Below are 16,738 nucleotides of genomic sequence, written 5' to 3'. Positions count from 1 at the left end.
TGTTAATTAAGCTTGTTTAATTAGATTAATTAAAGTTTTATTATAATAAGTTAACTATTAATTAAATTTAGTGGTATCTACCATTATCATCCACTATCTCATATTAATAAATAATTAAATAATCATTTTGATCTTTTAGATAATTTTTATTTAGGTCTTCAAGTTTAAATTAAAACCTAATAGTTATTGAACTTTTACAATTTAGTTTACGAGTTTTAATTAATTATTTTATTAGTTAAATTACGTAATCGAACTTTAATATATTTTTATATTAACTCTGTAAAAATTCCTATGTTATATTTACGGACTCGGTTTATCGAAATGGGGTTCAAAAACATATTTTCCTATACCACTAGAAATCAGTTTGTTACAAGTGGATTGTATTTTGACTCCTCTACTAAAAATGGGTAAATTAGCCCTTATACATTTAAGAACTTATAAAATAGCCCATTCATTAATTTTTTGTTAAATGATGATGTGAAACGTTAATTGAAATGGTTAATTACTAATTTGGTTCTGAACTATAGCTGAAATATCATTTTGATTTCTAAATTTTTTCTCAATGATAATTCTAAAAAATTAAAATCTTAAAAATATATAAATAATTAAAAACATAAAAATTATGTTAAAATATTTTTAAAAACAAAATTATAAATAAAATTTCTAAAAATTCAAAATATATATGGAAAAAATCGAAAAAATTGCAAAAAGTTTTTAATTTTTATTTTAAACTTTCGAGTGCAAACCTCAAAATCATTGTCTTTTACAAGACTTTCTTACCTAATTTACAAAACTCAGAAAAAAAAGATTTCCATGCTTGATTGAAGACATAAATAAATAAAAACTTAATTAAAGAAAAAAAATCAACTAAAGTTTTAATTATTCATTTTCAAATTTCTCATATTGTCATTAATATTCAATTTAATTTTCAACCAACTAAAAAGTAAGTGAATATTTATTTTCATATTTCCTATACTTTCGGATCTCCTAATGGTATTGGTATGTGTCATTATAAAATTTCGATTATTCATTTTCGTATTCCCATATGTAAGCAACCAGTTTCATTGTGAGAGAGGTAAGTAAGTAGGCAGTTTGAAATGTATTCTAGGTTGTTACTGTTGAAATAATTGCAACTCATATTCACATCCATCTCAAAATCCCCACCGTCTAACTTCCATGGCTTCCTCCTCTCGTCACAGAAAACATGACGTTTTTCTCAGCTTCAGCGGCGATGATACTCGCAACAACTTCACCAGCTATTTATATCGAGCCTTGAAGCGTAAAGGGATCGGAGCTTACATGGATGAAAACCTACTGAAAACAGGGCAGAATCTGTCCTCATCACTGTTGAGAGCTATCGAAGAATCAAGTATCTCGGTAATCATTTTCTCTAAAAAATATGCTTCTTCTTCATGGTGCTTACAAGAGCTTTTCAAGATCATGGAGTTGAAGCGGCTCAGCAAACTAGAAGTAGTGCCTATCTTCTATCATGTTAACCCCTCCGATGTGCGAAAATGTACGGGGAGTTTTGAAGAAGCTTTTGCTAACCATCAGCAAAATTGGGCACACAAATTGCAAGGGTGGAAAGATTCTTTTTCTGAAGCTGGGTATATAAAAGGATGGCACATAGTGGGAGATAAGTCTGACAGGTGACCAAATTTCTCATCCTCTTGATTTAACTATATTCTATGTAGAATTTTGTACTTTATGGCCTTTTTTTTCCCGATTGAAACTTACAATTCAATATTCATCGGATTTGATATGACATGATTTGGGTTCAATAAGTTTATTTGTTTCCTGTTTGTCTTATTTAATAGTCTATTCATTTTATGATTTTTCAGATCAGAACCTGAATACATGATGAAAATTGTTGAAGATATTATGAAGAAGTTGGATCTTATGTCTCCTAATGATATTAAAGGATTGGTTGGAATAGATCACCACAAACAGCAGATTAAAGAATTGTTATGCATTAATGTGAAAGACATCCCAATGATAGGAATAGGAATTTGGGGTATGGGTGGTATAGGCAAGACAACTCTTGCTCAAGCTGTTTTTGATGAAGTCTGGTGTGAATTTGATAGTTGCTGCTTCCTAGCAAATGTTACAGAGGAGTCAGAAAGACGTGATGGAATTACTTCACTTCGAGATAAGCTTCTTTCTGTGATATTAGAAGAAGAAATCCTTGGTACAGGAACTCCCAGAATAGGATCCAAATTCCTCAATGATAGACTCCATCGAAAAAGGGTACTTGTTGTCCTTGATGATGTTAGTGATTTGGACCAGTTAGAAATATTAATAGGTGGTCTATGCCACTTGGGTTTTGGAAGTAGAGTTATAATAACGTCTAGAGATCAACAAGTACTTAAGAATGGATCAGTTGATAAAATATACAAGGTTGAGGGGTTGAACTACCTGAACTCACTTCATCTTTTTTCTCTATATGCCTTCAAGAAAAGCTATCCTCTTGATGATTTTGTGGATCTATCAAATCGATTTTTAGAATATGCTAAAGGGGTTCCAATAGCTCTTAAAGTTTTGGGTTCTACACTTTATAAGAAGACTGAAGAACAATGGGAAAGTGCATTGGATAAGTTAAAGGAACATCCCAACCCAAAAATTCATAATCTGCTGAAGATGAGTTTTGATGGATTGGATGACCTAGAGAGGAGCATATTTCTTGATATTGCATGCTTCTTTAAAGGGGAAAAGGCAGAGTTTGTTGCAAAAATATTAAATAGTTGTTATAAAGGCGCTCATTTTGGAATAAGCAACCTGTTTGATAAGTGTCTCATTAACATTACAGAACTGGATAGTACTCTTTGGATGCATGATTTGCTACAAGAAATGGGTTGGAACATTGTCCGCCAAGAATCCAAGGATCCTGGTGAACGCAGTAGGCTATGGATCCCCAAAGATGTGGCTCGAGTCTTAAAACATGATGCGGTAAAAGTTGATTACATTATCTTGTTCTTTTTCCTCATTCATAAATTTTAAGTTGCTAAAAGATGAATGCATGTGTAAGATAATTCTCTTATTTGTACTGAATTGTTTGTTGTTCATGACAGGGGACTAAATTTATTGAAGGGATATTCCTGGACATGCATGGGATTGATGGAATACAATTACATCAAGATGTTTTCCACAAAATGCATAATCTTCGGTATATCAAATTTTATTATTCTCAGCTTTCTGGAAAGGAGGGTAACTCACTGCTTTCACAGCAGGATCTTAAGTCTCTTCCAGGTGAGCTTAGTTATTTTCATTGGGAGTATTGCCCATTGAAATCTTTGCCACCAAATTTTACTCCAGAAAAGCTTGTGGAATTAAGATTACCGGACAGTAGCTTCGAACAACTATGGAATAAAGAGCAGGTATGTATTCTGTACTATTTTGCTCAACCCCCCCCCCCCCCCAAAAAAAAAAAAAGTTTCTTTGTTTAGTAAATCTCTAATTTAGTTACAGACTTGAAACTAAATTTGTTATTCGTTATTCTTATTCTACAGAATGTTGCGAATTTAAGAGTGATTGATCTCAGGAATTGCAAGAATTTAACTAGGATCCCAGATCTGTCAAGAGCCTTGAACATTGAAGAGTTGGAGGTCAGTGGGTGCATCAACTTGACTGATCTTCCGCATATGATTCATTTGAAATTTCTTGAAAAGCTGTGTCTTAAAGACTGTCCAGTTACAAAGTTTCCCGAAGTTCCACAAACCTTAAAAACATTAAACTTGAGTGGGACTCGAATAGAAGAAGTGCCTTCATCAATCCAGTGTCTCAATCGACTTGCTTCTTTACATGTGAGCTGTACACGGATTCACAATCTTCCTGACAGTGTTGTTAAGATGGATTCCCTTAAAATAATCTGCCTGTCTCACTGTCCAAACATCATTCATTTTCCAAATGTTTCAGAGAACATAGAAGACTTAAATTTGGCATATACTCAGATTGAAGAAGTGCCCTTGTCAATTGGGTGTCTCAGTAAACTTTCTCTTTTAGATATGAGTGGCACAAGGATTGGAAATCTTCCAAGCACTATTGGCAATTTGGATTCACTAAAAGCAATCCATCTTTGTCATTGCCTGAACATCACCCAGTTTCCAAATGTATCCAAGACTATAGAAATCTTATTACTGGACAAAACTCCAATAGAAGAAATTCCCCTGTCGATTGCTTTGCTTAGAGGCCTTTCGAAGTTAAGTATGAGTGACTGTACTAGGATTAAAAGCCTCCCAAGCAGTATTTTCCAGTTGAAATTTCTTCGACAACTTTGTCTCCAAGGTTGTTCAAATTTAGAGATTTTCCCAGAAATCCTGGGGACCATGCAATGTCTATCTCAGCTCGCTTTTTTCAAGAGATTAAGTATAGAAGCTTCACCCATCATGAATGAGCACATAACTCGTGTGCATCACAGAAGAAACTTGAATGTTCTCAGTGTCATCCTTAGCAGTAGCTTTCTCAAATTTCACACGTTGTCAACTCTAGATCTGAGTGGTTCAAATATAGTGAAAATTCCAATGAGCATCCGACAACTTCCTAATCTAATTTCTCTTTACTTGAAGTGTTGCAAGAGCCTTATATTTTTGCCAGAGCTTCCCCCAAGTCTACGAAACCTAAATGCACATGACTGCACATCATTAGAGCTTGTGTTGAGTGGAAGACAGTTTTGGGAGAATTCTAGCCTAGTCCACATGCTATTCAGTAATTGCTTCAATTTGGATCAAGATGTAGTTGACAATATTGTGGCTAACGCACAGCTTAGATCTCAATGCATAGTAGAGGAATGGGTGAAAGAAAGGTTATTGGGATTTTATGAAATGCTAACTGATAATATTTTTGATAGAGTTGTTGCCTGTAGTGAAATTTCAGAAAGGTTCGAGTATCAGTGCAGGGATTCTTCAATAACAATCAAGCTATGTCCTGATTGGAAGACTGATAGATTCTTGTGTTTTGTTCCATCTGTTGTGGTTAATTTCAAGAACAATCCTAAAGACATTGATGTTAAAATTGTCTGTGAAATTCAGTTAAAAACCATATGTCATGATTGTCATAATTTCATAAGTAGGTGGACTTTGCCTTTGTATTATGATGAGCCCATATTCTTTGAGTCCAATAACATGATCATTTGGTTTGATAAGAATCTGTTTCGAAAAGATAAGCATTATGAGGAGGCCTTATTTGAATTCTACATCACAGCTGGAGAGGATGGAAAGTGTGCAGATCATGTGAAGGTGGAGAAATGTGGTGTACATGTATTCTATGTTGATGCAAAGTATTCTATTAACGGCAATGTCAAATCCAAAAAAAATTCCAGCTCTGGTGAAGAGGAAGGGAAGCAAGCCCTTAAGCATATGGAATCAAGTTATGGAATTTCTGCTTATCTGCCATGCACTCAGGATGATGAGAACGGTTGCAGTCCTAACATGATACAGTTCAAGTCAAACTCTCCAATTGATCCGAATCAGGTCTCATTGAAAAGCAGTTTTAACAGTCTAGATTTTGGTGGATCAACAGACCGAGAAGATATCAGTTTTAACAATGGCCATGATAAGCCTACTATCAGGAGATGTAGAAGTTTCAACTTTAATGATGAGGATGAACCAGAGCAAAAAAGATTGAAACATTTTCATTTCTTCTGACTGAATTTCGGATTTAAGCATCCAATGAACAGGACCAAGGTTGGTGTTGAGGAGGTGTTAATCCATTAATTTATATTTTTATATTTTAAATGAATGTAACATAAAATGTGTAAATATTCTGGTTTTGTTGGTCTTACGTTGCTAACTAACTTATTCCCATTTTTCCTAGGTTCTAGTTGATTTCTGATTACAATAATGAAGTTTGAACACTAAATTCATGCCAGCCAGGTAAACCTTCCATTGGCCCTCCCCAAAGTGTTTATTTACATCACTTGCGTGAGACTGGTTTTTGCTTTATCTGTGTGCTAATTAGTGGATACCTAAGGAGCACTAAAGAACTCATAGGAGTGCAAAAGAATGGCCAGATTTGATACTGTAGAACTTGCAAATCATCGATGTTTCTGTTATTTTATTTGTCATCAACAGAAAGTACTCAGCAAATATTTCTTATGGACTTGGTCTATATTGTGACCAATACAACTTGTTTTCTCACATCGAAATGCTTATTGACTGAATAATATCTGTTGTGATACTATCAAGGTAGAGAACTGACATCCCCTACTTCAGATTGCTTTCCCCAGCAATTTCAGATCTTCAAGGTACAATGTTTGGCTTCCATATCTTGTTTAGTTTTGGGGATATACTTGGGGCGCCAAGATCTTGTTTATATCCATTATGTGTTTCTCCATTCAACAATGGAAAATATGGAGTCACTAAGAGTGGTTGAAGGAATGAAATGTATAATGAAGTATGAACGTGTCATTACTGATAGAGGAGGTCCTCGGTTAAACATATGTATTAGGAAAACCAGTGACTCAACCATTCTTTTCTTGTATAAATGTACTTGTGTTGTGTGGAAAAGTCAAACCTTGAGCCTGTAAGAGCGCACCAAAAAGAGCCTATACAAAAATGTTGGGTGTCACTTGAAGCTATAATGTATTGGATTGTATTATCATTCATGTATATATGCCACCTTTGCATTTCACCTTTTAGTGATTGTTGATGTCTTACTCACATATGAACCTTAACAATTCTTGTCATTTACTTGTGGGGGATTGATCAGCTCCCCGTGCGAGTAAAGCTGTCAATGCATCCTTGGTCCAGCAGTCAAATTTCCATCTTTTGTGCGTTGGGGTCGTCTCAATGCACTTTAGTCTCACCACTCAACTTTGCATCTCATGTGTGCTTGGGTTTTCTGCAATTTGGTCACAGGTTGTATCTGTACATCGTCTTCTTTGGTTTTCCAATAATACCATCGCATCTAAATCAAGCCTTCCACTCTGAATACTATTTTTTTGGAAGAAATGTCAAACCTTGGGTCTATGGGAGCACATCAGAAAGAGTCCATACATACATGTCAGGCACAACTTGAACCCAAAGAAAGATTATCGGTTTTCTTCTTTTTGATTATTTATCATATTTATTACTTATTTAACATGAAAATGTATTTTGTTGTAATATTTAAAAATATTTTAATTTAAATAGGTCGATCAACCTGCTTAGACTTGTATGTACTTCAATACTTTACAGTGCACTATCTCAGTTAAAGGATCATAGAATCCGAATCGTCTTGCACCGTCAAATGGATTGGTTCTTATTTTTTGATTAATGGAGGGGCGGGATAAGATTTCTTAGGTGGTGGATGTGGAACAATTCTAATAATTTTGCTTCTCTCATCCCATTTTGGTATATGTTAAAAAGGTAAAATGTAAAATTGCATCATAGAATAAATCTTGAATTCTTTTAAAATTTTATAATTATTAAAAGGTAAGATTATTATCTTACCCTTTGTATAATATATTTGTTGTATACTGAAATTGTGTATTATATATTTTAAAAAAATCAAATTAGGGCAGAGATGAATTTATACAACCGTGAAAGTTTTAATAATTTTCAAGCTTACATCCATAACAGGCAGAGTGGATGATGAGATAAAATATATTAACCATGAAATAGCGGTGGATTTGATAACAGCTAATTCATTGTCATTTCTAATTTAATTAATAACTAGAATATACATAAAAATTAAAAATTAAAATAAATTCAAAGAGAATTCATATATAAAACTTTCTCCTTATTATTAAAGTGGGATTTAAAATAAATTGTGGAAACTTTTGGGTATACTAAAATGTGATTATAAAATTCTCAGGAATTCAATCATATCATTAAGCAATAGCAAATAAGGTTTATAGAAAACATAATACCAATGGCTAAAAGACTTTGTTAAGTAATAACAAGCAATTATTTGCTTCCTGCAGCATCCCCACCGAGGCTACAAACTCCATTCCTTAGCCTGCATATGTCCTCAAGCATTGGTGTGTATTGCCAGTGGAAGAGGTGCCATTTTCTATTTAAGCCACTCTGCAATGTAGTGTTCCGTTCACAACATAAACCAACTAGTCTTAATTTCTCCCTTGTTTGCCAGCAGAAGTTGGAGCTGAAAACAATAAAATCGTTTCGGTCAATGATACAGACTGCTCCTCCCATACTACGCTACGTATTAAGGAACTGTATGGTTAAACTATTCAAATCTCATTTTTCGTAAATTAAAATTTAAAACTACAATAATCAATATACCCGTTTCACTAATGATACATTCTGCTCCAGTAGTTTTGTACCCTAATTTCAAAGTAGATTACTTCACAAATTCATTTTCATAAAAAAAGAAATGTTTATTTGGCACCTTCAAATTCAAAATTTTAGAATTTAATCTTTATATTTTTATTTTTAAGAATTTAGACCTACTACTTTTTATATTTTAGGTTTCAAAATTTAGAGACAACTATTTACAGTGTTAAAGTTATTTTTTAGCTACATGACTATTAAGTAAGTATATTTTTTATTTCAAAATGTCACACTAACAAATTTAACAAAAAAATAACAGGATTAAATTTCTGAAAATAAAAGTAAAAGAATTAAATTCTAAATTTGTAAAACATATTTTAACAAAAAATAATAATTAGTTTAAATTTAATACAATTTTGTCCAATTTAAATTTAGCAAGATTAGGTATTATAATATGTGTGCATTACGTTTTCTTTTTATTCGACACAATGCATTTGCATAGTGTTATTTGAGTAAAAAAGAATAATTTTTAAAGATATTTAGCGGATAAAAATAATTGATGAAAGTACTATTATAGCCTTTGTCCGTGATTAGAGAGTGTTAGTAGGGACATTAGTTTTAAGTCATTGACCAATCAATCCCAAGTTTGCTGCTATGTCATGTCTTCGTTGGATTTCCCATGGTCTCTCTTACTTGGCACCAGTTTGGAGTTTGGCTTTTGGGCTCCAATTTTCAACTTAAAAGTCCATTTTTATTTCAAATAATGACAAAATAAATCATAAAAACGAATGTAAGAGAGTCATTGAGGTTAGGTTCCCTCATTTCTATGCCAGAAATTTACTTCTCCTGACTTCCTCACCAAGAACTGAGATAAATCCTTTGAATCTAAGGTAACCCATCTAAATATTCTCCCAAGATTCAAACTTTTTCTATCTTTGCTTCTATCGTTCATTGATTTTAACTCAATGCTTCCACCAGTTGATTGAATTATTGTTTTCTGTTTACATGATTATTATGCCTGGATCTGATTTAAAAGTTTTATTTTATTTTTATCCCAACTGAAGAGCTGGAGTTGTTCAGTTATCTATTGTATTGATTGGGTTTTTGTGATTTGCTGTGTTCTACTTGATTTTATTTCATCGTTTTTAGCTTGAAAGCTAGGATCTTTGGGTGAATAAAGACTTGAATTTGAGCATTGAGCTTGGTTTTTAGATATGAAACAACATTGGGTTGCTTTGCTTTTCGTGAATGAATAGCTATGTGTGGTCTTGACTGTTAAGCAATTGGCTGCTCGGTACTTGAATACATTGTTTAAGCTTGAAAGTTAGGATTTTGGTGTAGGTGTTAATCGCTTTTTTCTTTTTAACTATTTAGTTATTTATTTTAAATAAAAGCAACAAAATTGGTTTGCTTAGGTTTGAGGATTCATGACTATGGATGCTGCTGCGGAATCATCTGAATCTAGATTATCCAGTTCCCAGTTGAACAAAAACAAGCCTTTTCACAACGATGAGAGTTGTCCTAAAGAAGTATTACCTGTTAGGGGTTGTGGGTCGAGGAATACAAGCCCATCAGGTCGGATAGGATCGAGGAACACTAGTCCGTCTAGGCAGAAGGTGGTAAAGACTAAACCACGGGGTTTAGATGAGGAGACGGTTGCTACATTTGGTAAGGCAGTTCATCCTGATGTTCAAATGGAAGATAACATATGGGCAATGTTGCCTGAGGACTTATTTAATGAAATTTTGGCAAGGGTTCCCCCATTTATGATATTCCGGCTTCGTTCTGTTTGTAAAAGATGGAATTCAATACTTCAAGATAATAGTTTTCTCAAGTTTCACTCAGAAGTGCCATCTCATGGGCCATGTCTACTTACATTTTGGAAGAACTCACAGACTCCGCAATGCTCAGTTTTTAGTTTGCCATTAAAAACATGGTATAGAATTCCATTCATTTTTTTGCCTCAGTGGGCCTTCTGGTTGGTTGGCTCTTCAGGTGGTCTAGTTTGCTTTTCTGGACTTGATGGTCTAATTTTCAGAGCTCTAGTATGTAATCCTCTTACACAAACTTGGAGAACACTGCCAAGCATGAATTATAACCAGCAAAGACAGTTGATTATGGTCGTGGATCGAACAGACAAATCATTTAAAGTTATAGCCACTAGTGATATTTATGGTGACAAGTCACTGCCTACTGAAGTATATGACTCAAAGATTGATAAGTGGACGGTCCACCAGATAATGCCTGCAGTAAATCTGTGCTCCTCAAAGATGGCATATTGTGACTCCAGGTTATATTTGGAAACCCTTTCACCCCTTGGCTTGATGATGTATCGTCTTGACTCTGGATATTGGGAGCATATTCCAGCAAAGTTCCCTAGATCTTTGCTAGATGGTTATTTGGTTGCTGGGACACAGAAGCGCCTGTTTCTGGTTGGAAGAATTGGTCTTTATAGTACCCTACAAAGTATGAGAATTTGGGAATTGGATCATGCTAAGATTATGTGGGTGGAGATAAGTAGAATGCCACCTAAATATTTTCGAGCTTTGTTGAGACTATCAGCAGAGAGATTTGAGTGCTTCGGACAGGATAATCTTATCTGCTTCACATCTTGGAACCAAGGGAAGGGCCTAATTTATGATGTGGAAAAGAAGGTTTGGTCTTGGATTGCCGGCTGTGCTCTTCAGTCATACAACAGTCAGGTTTGCTTCTATGAGCCAAGATTTGATGCCTCTGTCCGCTGAGCTGGAAAATTTCCTTTGAGATGACCTGTTGAGAGGTTAACTTGTGGCTAGTAGTTCCTATTTCTTTGTAAGAAAGATGATATCTTCTTTCACACCCTACTTTTTTCTGCTTCCTGCACATATTTTGACGGGAATTACTTCTCTGCTGTTGGCGGATTGTGCCACCAAGTGATCCTTGCTACTGCATCAGCATCGTGAACATATCCTTTTCAAGCTATTTATATCACCAACAATTTTTAGGCACTTGGTGATATCATTCCATACCTGGACTGAATGAGGCACATTGACACCGGGCTGGGTTGTACTTCAATAACTAGGTGAGGGCTGAACTCCTTAAAGGTGTATATCATGGGACTAAAAGAATTGTAAGAATTTTTGCACTGGCCTTTGCTTACTAATTTAACTCATAAGAAATTTCATCTCGTAATGTTATTTTACTTTTGTTGCCTGTTGATTTATGTCATAGTGGCTGATGTATGTCATTCTGCTGACTTCATCACAGCTTGTACACGTTGTACTTTCAGTGCTCTTAACTCTCCTCTTAGTGATTGAGAAGCTCTTCTGGACCCTCTTTACTTTTGTTCTCCTTAAATAAATCTATTACGGGTGTTTGAATTCTTTATAGAGGTAATATGATATAAATTTACCACAAATAAAATAATAAATTGGTGTTTTTCATGATCTTCAAAATTGATTTAGAGCATCCTTGGATTATATACTGTCATTATTTCTCATGAAAAAAACAAAGAAAATTGTAACACTTGAATTTGATTATGGTTTGTGAAGAATTAATCCAATCTTGTGCTTACTATGAACCGACACAAGATTAATTGTATGCTGTCTTTTGCTGCACTGGATGAATCAACATTGTGCATTCTCCTTTTAGATTATTCATCCTAGCAATTTTTAGGAGTTTATTTTTAACTAATTGGAAATGTTAAGGTCATGTTCCCCTGAAATATGTTGGACACTCACACCTGAAAATATTTTAACTGGTACTGCATTTGTTGTTAATCATTAAGCAAGCCTGTTAGCTTCTAGTTTACCTTGATGGTTAGTTTCAGTAATGCTTCTTGCTTGCTGCTGGATGGTCGCCCTTTATTCTTGCTTAATTGATGATCCACATGTTCTTAGAGTGACTTAAAAATAATAATATGCTTTATAAAGCCAACAGGAGCAATTAATTCGTTTTCCAGAATCGGGATTTGGTTTTGGTGAGGCTGAGAGCTAGTAGTAGAATTTGGCTAGTTTTTATTATTCTGCACATGGCAGTCTTAGGCAGCTTCACCAACAAGGAAAACATTGAAACTACAGAAACGTTGTTATTCCATGTAAAATTTTCCATAGTTTGCAGTCTGATGACTCTCATGCATTGCATCTGATGTCAATTGATGAGGCAGTATCATTTACAAATTTCAACTGCATTGCCCGTTTGAGTTGAATGAACAATAATGTGTTGATTCTGGTTTCAGCATGGTTGCTGCTGAGGAAGGTAAGTTCCTCTTCATTACCTCCTACGAACAGAAACAGGGTTTGATTACATATGAAAATGAAACTTCAGATCTGGTGCTAAAGGAGTTGTATCAATTCATTATCACCATTAATCGGTGATAGGTTACAAACTAAATAAATTGCAAGAGATGCTAGTTGTTATATCCTGCTCCTGTAGGGTAGCATATTAAGAATGCTTTAAATTTGAGAACATTTGTTGATTTGGGTTAAACTGTTGTAATAGTATAACATATTAATATTTTCTTTGCCCGTGGATAACTGGAAATCCGCGTTGTTGCTGCAGTGAATTGAATGTGTTGCATAAGTAATAGTGAGGAACATCGTTCCGAGGATTGTGTTTTGAACCACATATAGAAAGATTATAACCATGTTGAATATTGAAGTATAGATGCATCATCAAAAGAAGCTGACAGGTTCTCATTGAACTGACGGACATAGTCTGTTGCTGTTGGTGGTTACCCTAGGATGAAGCTCCAGAGTGTTATTACTGCAACTGGAACTACTTCTGGGCTATCTGGTTTGACCTTCTTGTTAAGTGGTTGAGCTAAATGATGACTTTGTTGCAGTGTGGGTTTACTTGGCTTACCTTATTCTGAATTCTGAAACATCTTTGAATTGACCTTATCAAATAAAACAACATGATGGAGCAGAAATTGTTGAAGTTTGAAAGGACTGCATGTACCATTCATCATCCTCTCAAACCATATCACTTTTTCCATTTATGTTGTTCAATTTTTTTTAATGGTCAAAAGTGATCATTTAAGTAAAATGAGACGAAATTCATCATATAAATAATATTTTTGCCAATTTTTTGGTGAGAAAAGCAATATAAAACTCTTCCTTTTATCCTTTGTTCAAGTTGGTGTATTTTTGTTTTTGTATATCCGTAGTAGGGCAAAATATTGGAAGAAATGTTTCCATTACAGTTTAATCATAGGAATGATATTCCGTGTAATTTAGGGAAGATGGGTGATAAAATGGTAAATGGAAGATGGAAAGCTCCAAGATATTTCGTTGTAAAGGAAAGAAAATTTATTGTATTAAAGAAGAAACAAAAAGGCAATCTAAAAGGAATCTTTTTATTTTCTTGGATTGCCAAATAATTTCTTGACAACCCCAAATTGATATAATTAATGTTAGTGTTATACATGTGACATTGTCGTTTGAAAGCAAGCACCTTATTTTACCTGGATGAAAATCCAACATCAAAAACACCCATTAAAACAATCGGAATTCTCCATATTCCCTACATACACAGACACATGGATTACAAATCATCTGGTGGATTAGTACAAGTAATAATAGAATCGATGCTCACTAACTAAAGATGAAACACACATGACATTGGTAAATGGAGCCATACTGTTTTTACAGGTGTCAAAATCTGGGCTTAATCTTCCTCAAAGTAAGAGATTAGGAGTGAGGTTGCGTATTTTCAATATTTGATGCTAATTTGTTGTAAAACTAAAGTATAACATTGAGGGTGATGTTGAACCGGGTGCCCTTGCAGAGGTATCGAACATACTAAATTCCACACTCATCACCCATTATCTTCAATTATAGTATTAAATTTTTTTAAAGCAAATAATTAATAGCAAAAAGATATTAGAAGTCTTTTTTTGATAGTTGAAATTGCAGTTTTGACTTTTTTTTTTTTTTGGAGGCAACAAAACAAATTATCCTTTCCTTTTATTGAAATTGTAAAATATTTTGAATTGTTTAATTCAAAAAAAAAAATTGATACACACAACATGAATTATGGAAAACCAAAATCAACAATATATAGTTTTCATAATTACTTCTAAAATTTCTGGGATTATCTTTTTCAATAGAACTTTAATTTTAAGATAGTTTGTCTAAATTTGATATTAAACAGATATAATGCGCTTAAAAAGTTGTACATATTTGATTTTGAAAATGAGTTTAAAAAATTTCTTATTTGAGATTGTTTGTGATTTGATGAAGTGATCTTCAATAGTACTTGATATTAGGTTGATGATGTTTATTTCAAATCTCAACCAGACTTAATCTAAAAAAAAATAAAGTTTTACATTCTCTGTTTATACAATCAAAAGAAGGAGTTTAGTCATGAATAATGAGCTTAGCCTTCCTTTTGTTGCAAGATCAATGAACAGTTTTTTTTCAAAATATATGTAGTGTTCTTCATAACTTCTTTAGGTCTTCGACACTTACAATATCTTTGGAGAGCGAGAGAGCTTTCAAATATTCAAAACCTTCTCTTCAAGCTTCAATTTTTAAACTCTTGAGCTTTCGAATTTTTGAAGTTTAGAGGTGACATCTTTTTATAATGTTAAAGAGAGATGTCTAGTAGAACATGATATCTTCAAATGAATAATTATAAAGACTAAATCTTTTTATTTATTATTTATTTCATAATTAATTATATTAATTAAAGATAGTATAATTTTTATTATTTATTTCTGATTAATTTAAATTAATTAGAGATAAAATAACTTTTAAAAAATATGAATCTCTATAAAAGAGTCCTAAAAAATTATTATTTTTATTTATCTCTTATGATTGAAATAAAATTATTTATATTTTTAAATATTTATTTCAACTTTAATAGTGTATTTAATTTGTAAAGATATTTATAAAGTTAAAAAAATTAAATAGTTTTAAAATTTACAATAACTTATTATGTAAATTTGTAAGCTGGATGATTGAATATAAATAAATTGAAATGAATTATTATGAAAATATAACTTGCATAAAACTACTAAAAATTATATAAAAAGGTGGAGGAATTTATGTTGCAATTTCCCTGTCCATAAATGCTTACTCTTTTTTTTTTTTCTCAATCGAAGAAATACTTCAAGAAAGAAGTTGGAAGCACCAACTCTTTCAAAAACAAGAGGAATACAACAATATTACAAATAACATCCAGATACAAAAATCACTACACAAATAAGTATAAGAAAGCATCTATCCAATTCACCACGAGGCTTTAAAAAAAGAAGATCTCGATATACTTACTTTGGCCAAAACATCTACCATACCATTACTTTGTCGATGAGTAACCACAACTTGAAATCCAGCCATCTGCCTAGCACCATAGTTGATATTCTCAAATAAATTTCGTAACGACCACGGTCTATGCCTCCTATTTATCAGCCATTCCGCGACAACAACCGAGCTTAATTCAATTATTAATGGAACATGCGCCTTCCGATTCAATCCAATAGACATCTCCACTGCAGCTTTAATTGCCATTAATTCTGTCATTTTCAATCCCCTAGCTTCGATCCACCCCGAGAATAACACACAAGCCACTCTTTTATTATCTCTCAAAACCCCACCACAACCCGCTACATCCTCCTAAACAACGCCAACCACACTGAATTTCAACCACTCGGGAGGAGGTGGCTCCCAATGGTTAACTGTCCTGCTTAAAATGCTTCTTGATGAGCTATATTTTGCTGGCCAATACCACCAATAACATTCTGAAAATTGACATTCATCAAGCACTGCTCTAGCCCACATCAAAGCTCTCATTTTAGAGTGGTACAACATTGTATCTAAATTTTTCGATGTCCTATCAAACACTTTATCATTCCGAGCTAACCACACAGTCCAGCACGATGCCGAAATTGCAATCAACTATAAAATTTTTTGAACTCATGTCCAATTCATGTCACAACTCATGGTGAAAAATTCATCAAATTTCTTGATTGATTTCCAATTGATTCCCCACCCATTGAAGATTCATAACCAAAATTGCACCCAAAGAAAAGATGAATAACTCTTTTCGTTGCCCTGTTATACCATGGGCAACCACTATTTAACAGATCCAGTTTCACCCCCAGCTAATTAGAAAATCTTTCGTTGGGGTTTTTTACCAGAATATTATAAAAAAAAAACCAAAATGGGTTGTTGAAACAATTATGTACCAAAATGGTACATTTAGATGGATGGAGGGAGGTGCATAAGCGGCACCACTCTCATTTTTTGATAGTATACAGTTAAAAAAATAATAATAAAATAATGGTGGAAGATTTTAGGTAGGCGGCACTGGTTGTGCCTATCTAATAGGCTACAACCCCAGTATATTTCCCCCGTCCCCTATCCGACTCGTATCAATTTGGAAAAAAATTTAGCAGAATAAGAGAGGGAGAAGAGAAGAAAAAAAAATACATTTTCTTTTCTATTTAGTTTAGACCTAATTATGGGTAGGACCATGTTTGATGCAAAATTTTAAATTTATTTTCTAGACCTGACCACGACTTGAAAAATGGATCTAAAATTCTATTCAAACCC

At 33.6% G+C, this 16,738-nt stretch overlaps 2 protein-coding genes across 10 annotated transcripts; both read left to right on the top strand.

Moving 5' to 3' along the window:
• The first annotated feature begins 936 nt into the window (after positions 1–936).
• LOC108470390 (disease resistance protein RPV1-like) lies at positions 937–7,222 on the top strand. Of its 7 annotated transcripts, none has more exons than XM_053021803.1 (7): positions 937–1,075; positions 1,200–1,649; positions 1,842–2,946; positions 3,069–3,374; positions 3,507–5,678; positions 5,809–5,867; positions 6,184–6,635. In XM_053021803.1, exons 2-5 carry the CDS (start codon positions 1,300–1,302, stop codon positions 5,637–5,639), a joined length of 3,894 nt encoding a protein of 1,297 aa, XP_052877763.1. In that variant the 5' UTR covers positions 937–1,075; positions 1,200–1,299; the 3' UTR covers positions 5,640–5,678; positions 5,809–5,867; positions 6,184–6,635. The 7 variants fall into 7 exon arrangements, with proteins under 7 accessions (XP_052877763.1, XP_052877761.1, XP_052877760.1 ...); XM_053021801.1 differs by adding an exon at positions 6,852–7,222 and having other exon boundaries at positions 969–1,649; positions 6,184–6,238; XM_053021800.1 differs by adding an exon at positions 6,852–7,222 and having other exon boundaries at positions 969–1,649; positions 6,180–6,238.
• A 1,636-nt stretch (positions 7,223–8,858) lies between these two features.
• LOC108470846 (F-box/kelch-repeat protein At5g15710-like) lies at positions 8,859–13,574 on the top strand. Of its 3 annotated transcripts, none has more exons than XR_001869416.2 (3): positions 8,860–9,094; positions 9,620–11,265; positions 12,744–13,574. XR_001869416.2 is itself a non-coding variant. In XM_017772338.2 (2 exons), the coding sequence occupies exon 2, from the start codon at positions 9,632–9,634 to the stop codon at positions 10,946–10,948; it is 1,317 nt and encodes a 438-aa protein (XP_017627827.1). In that variant the 5' UTR covers positions 8,859–9,094; positions 9,620–9,631; the 3' UTR covers positions 10,949–13,574. The 3 variants fall into 3 exon arrangements, 1 of the variants encoding a protein (XP_017627827.1); XR_001869417.2 differs by having other exon boundaries at positions 12,421–13,574; XM_017772338.2 differs by having other exon boundaries at positions 8,859–9,094; positions 9,620–13,574.
• The last annotated feature ends 3,164 nt before the right edge of the window (positions 13,575–16,738 follow it).

The sequence above is a fragment of the Gossypium arboreum genome, chromosome 11 (assembly GCF_025698485.1).
Source record: "Gossypium arboreum isolate Shixiya-1 chromosome 11, ASM2569848v2, whole genome shotgun sequence".
NCBI lineage: Eukaryota > Viridiplantae > Streptophyta > Magnoliopsida > Malvales > Malvaceae > Gossypium > Gossypium arboreum.
The sequence above is the reverse complement of the archived record's forward strand: the minus strand, read 5'-3'. Positions and strand labels throughout refer to the sequence as shown.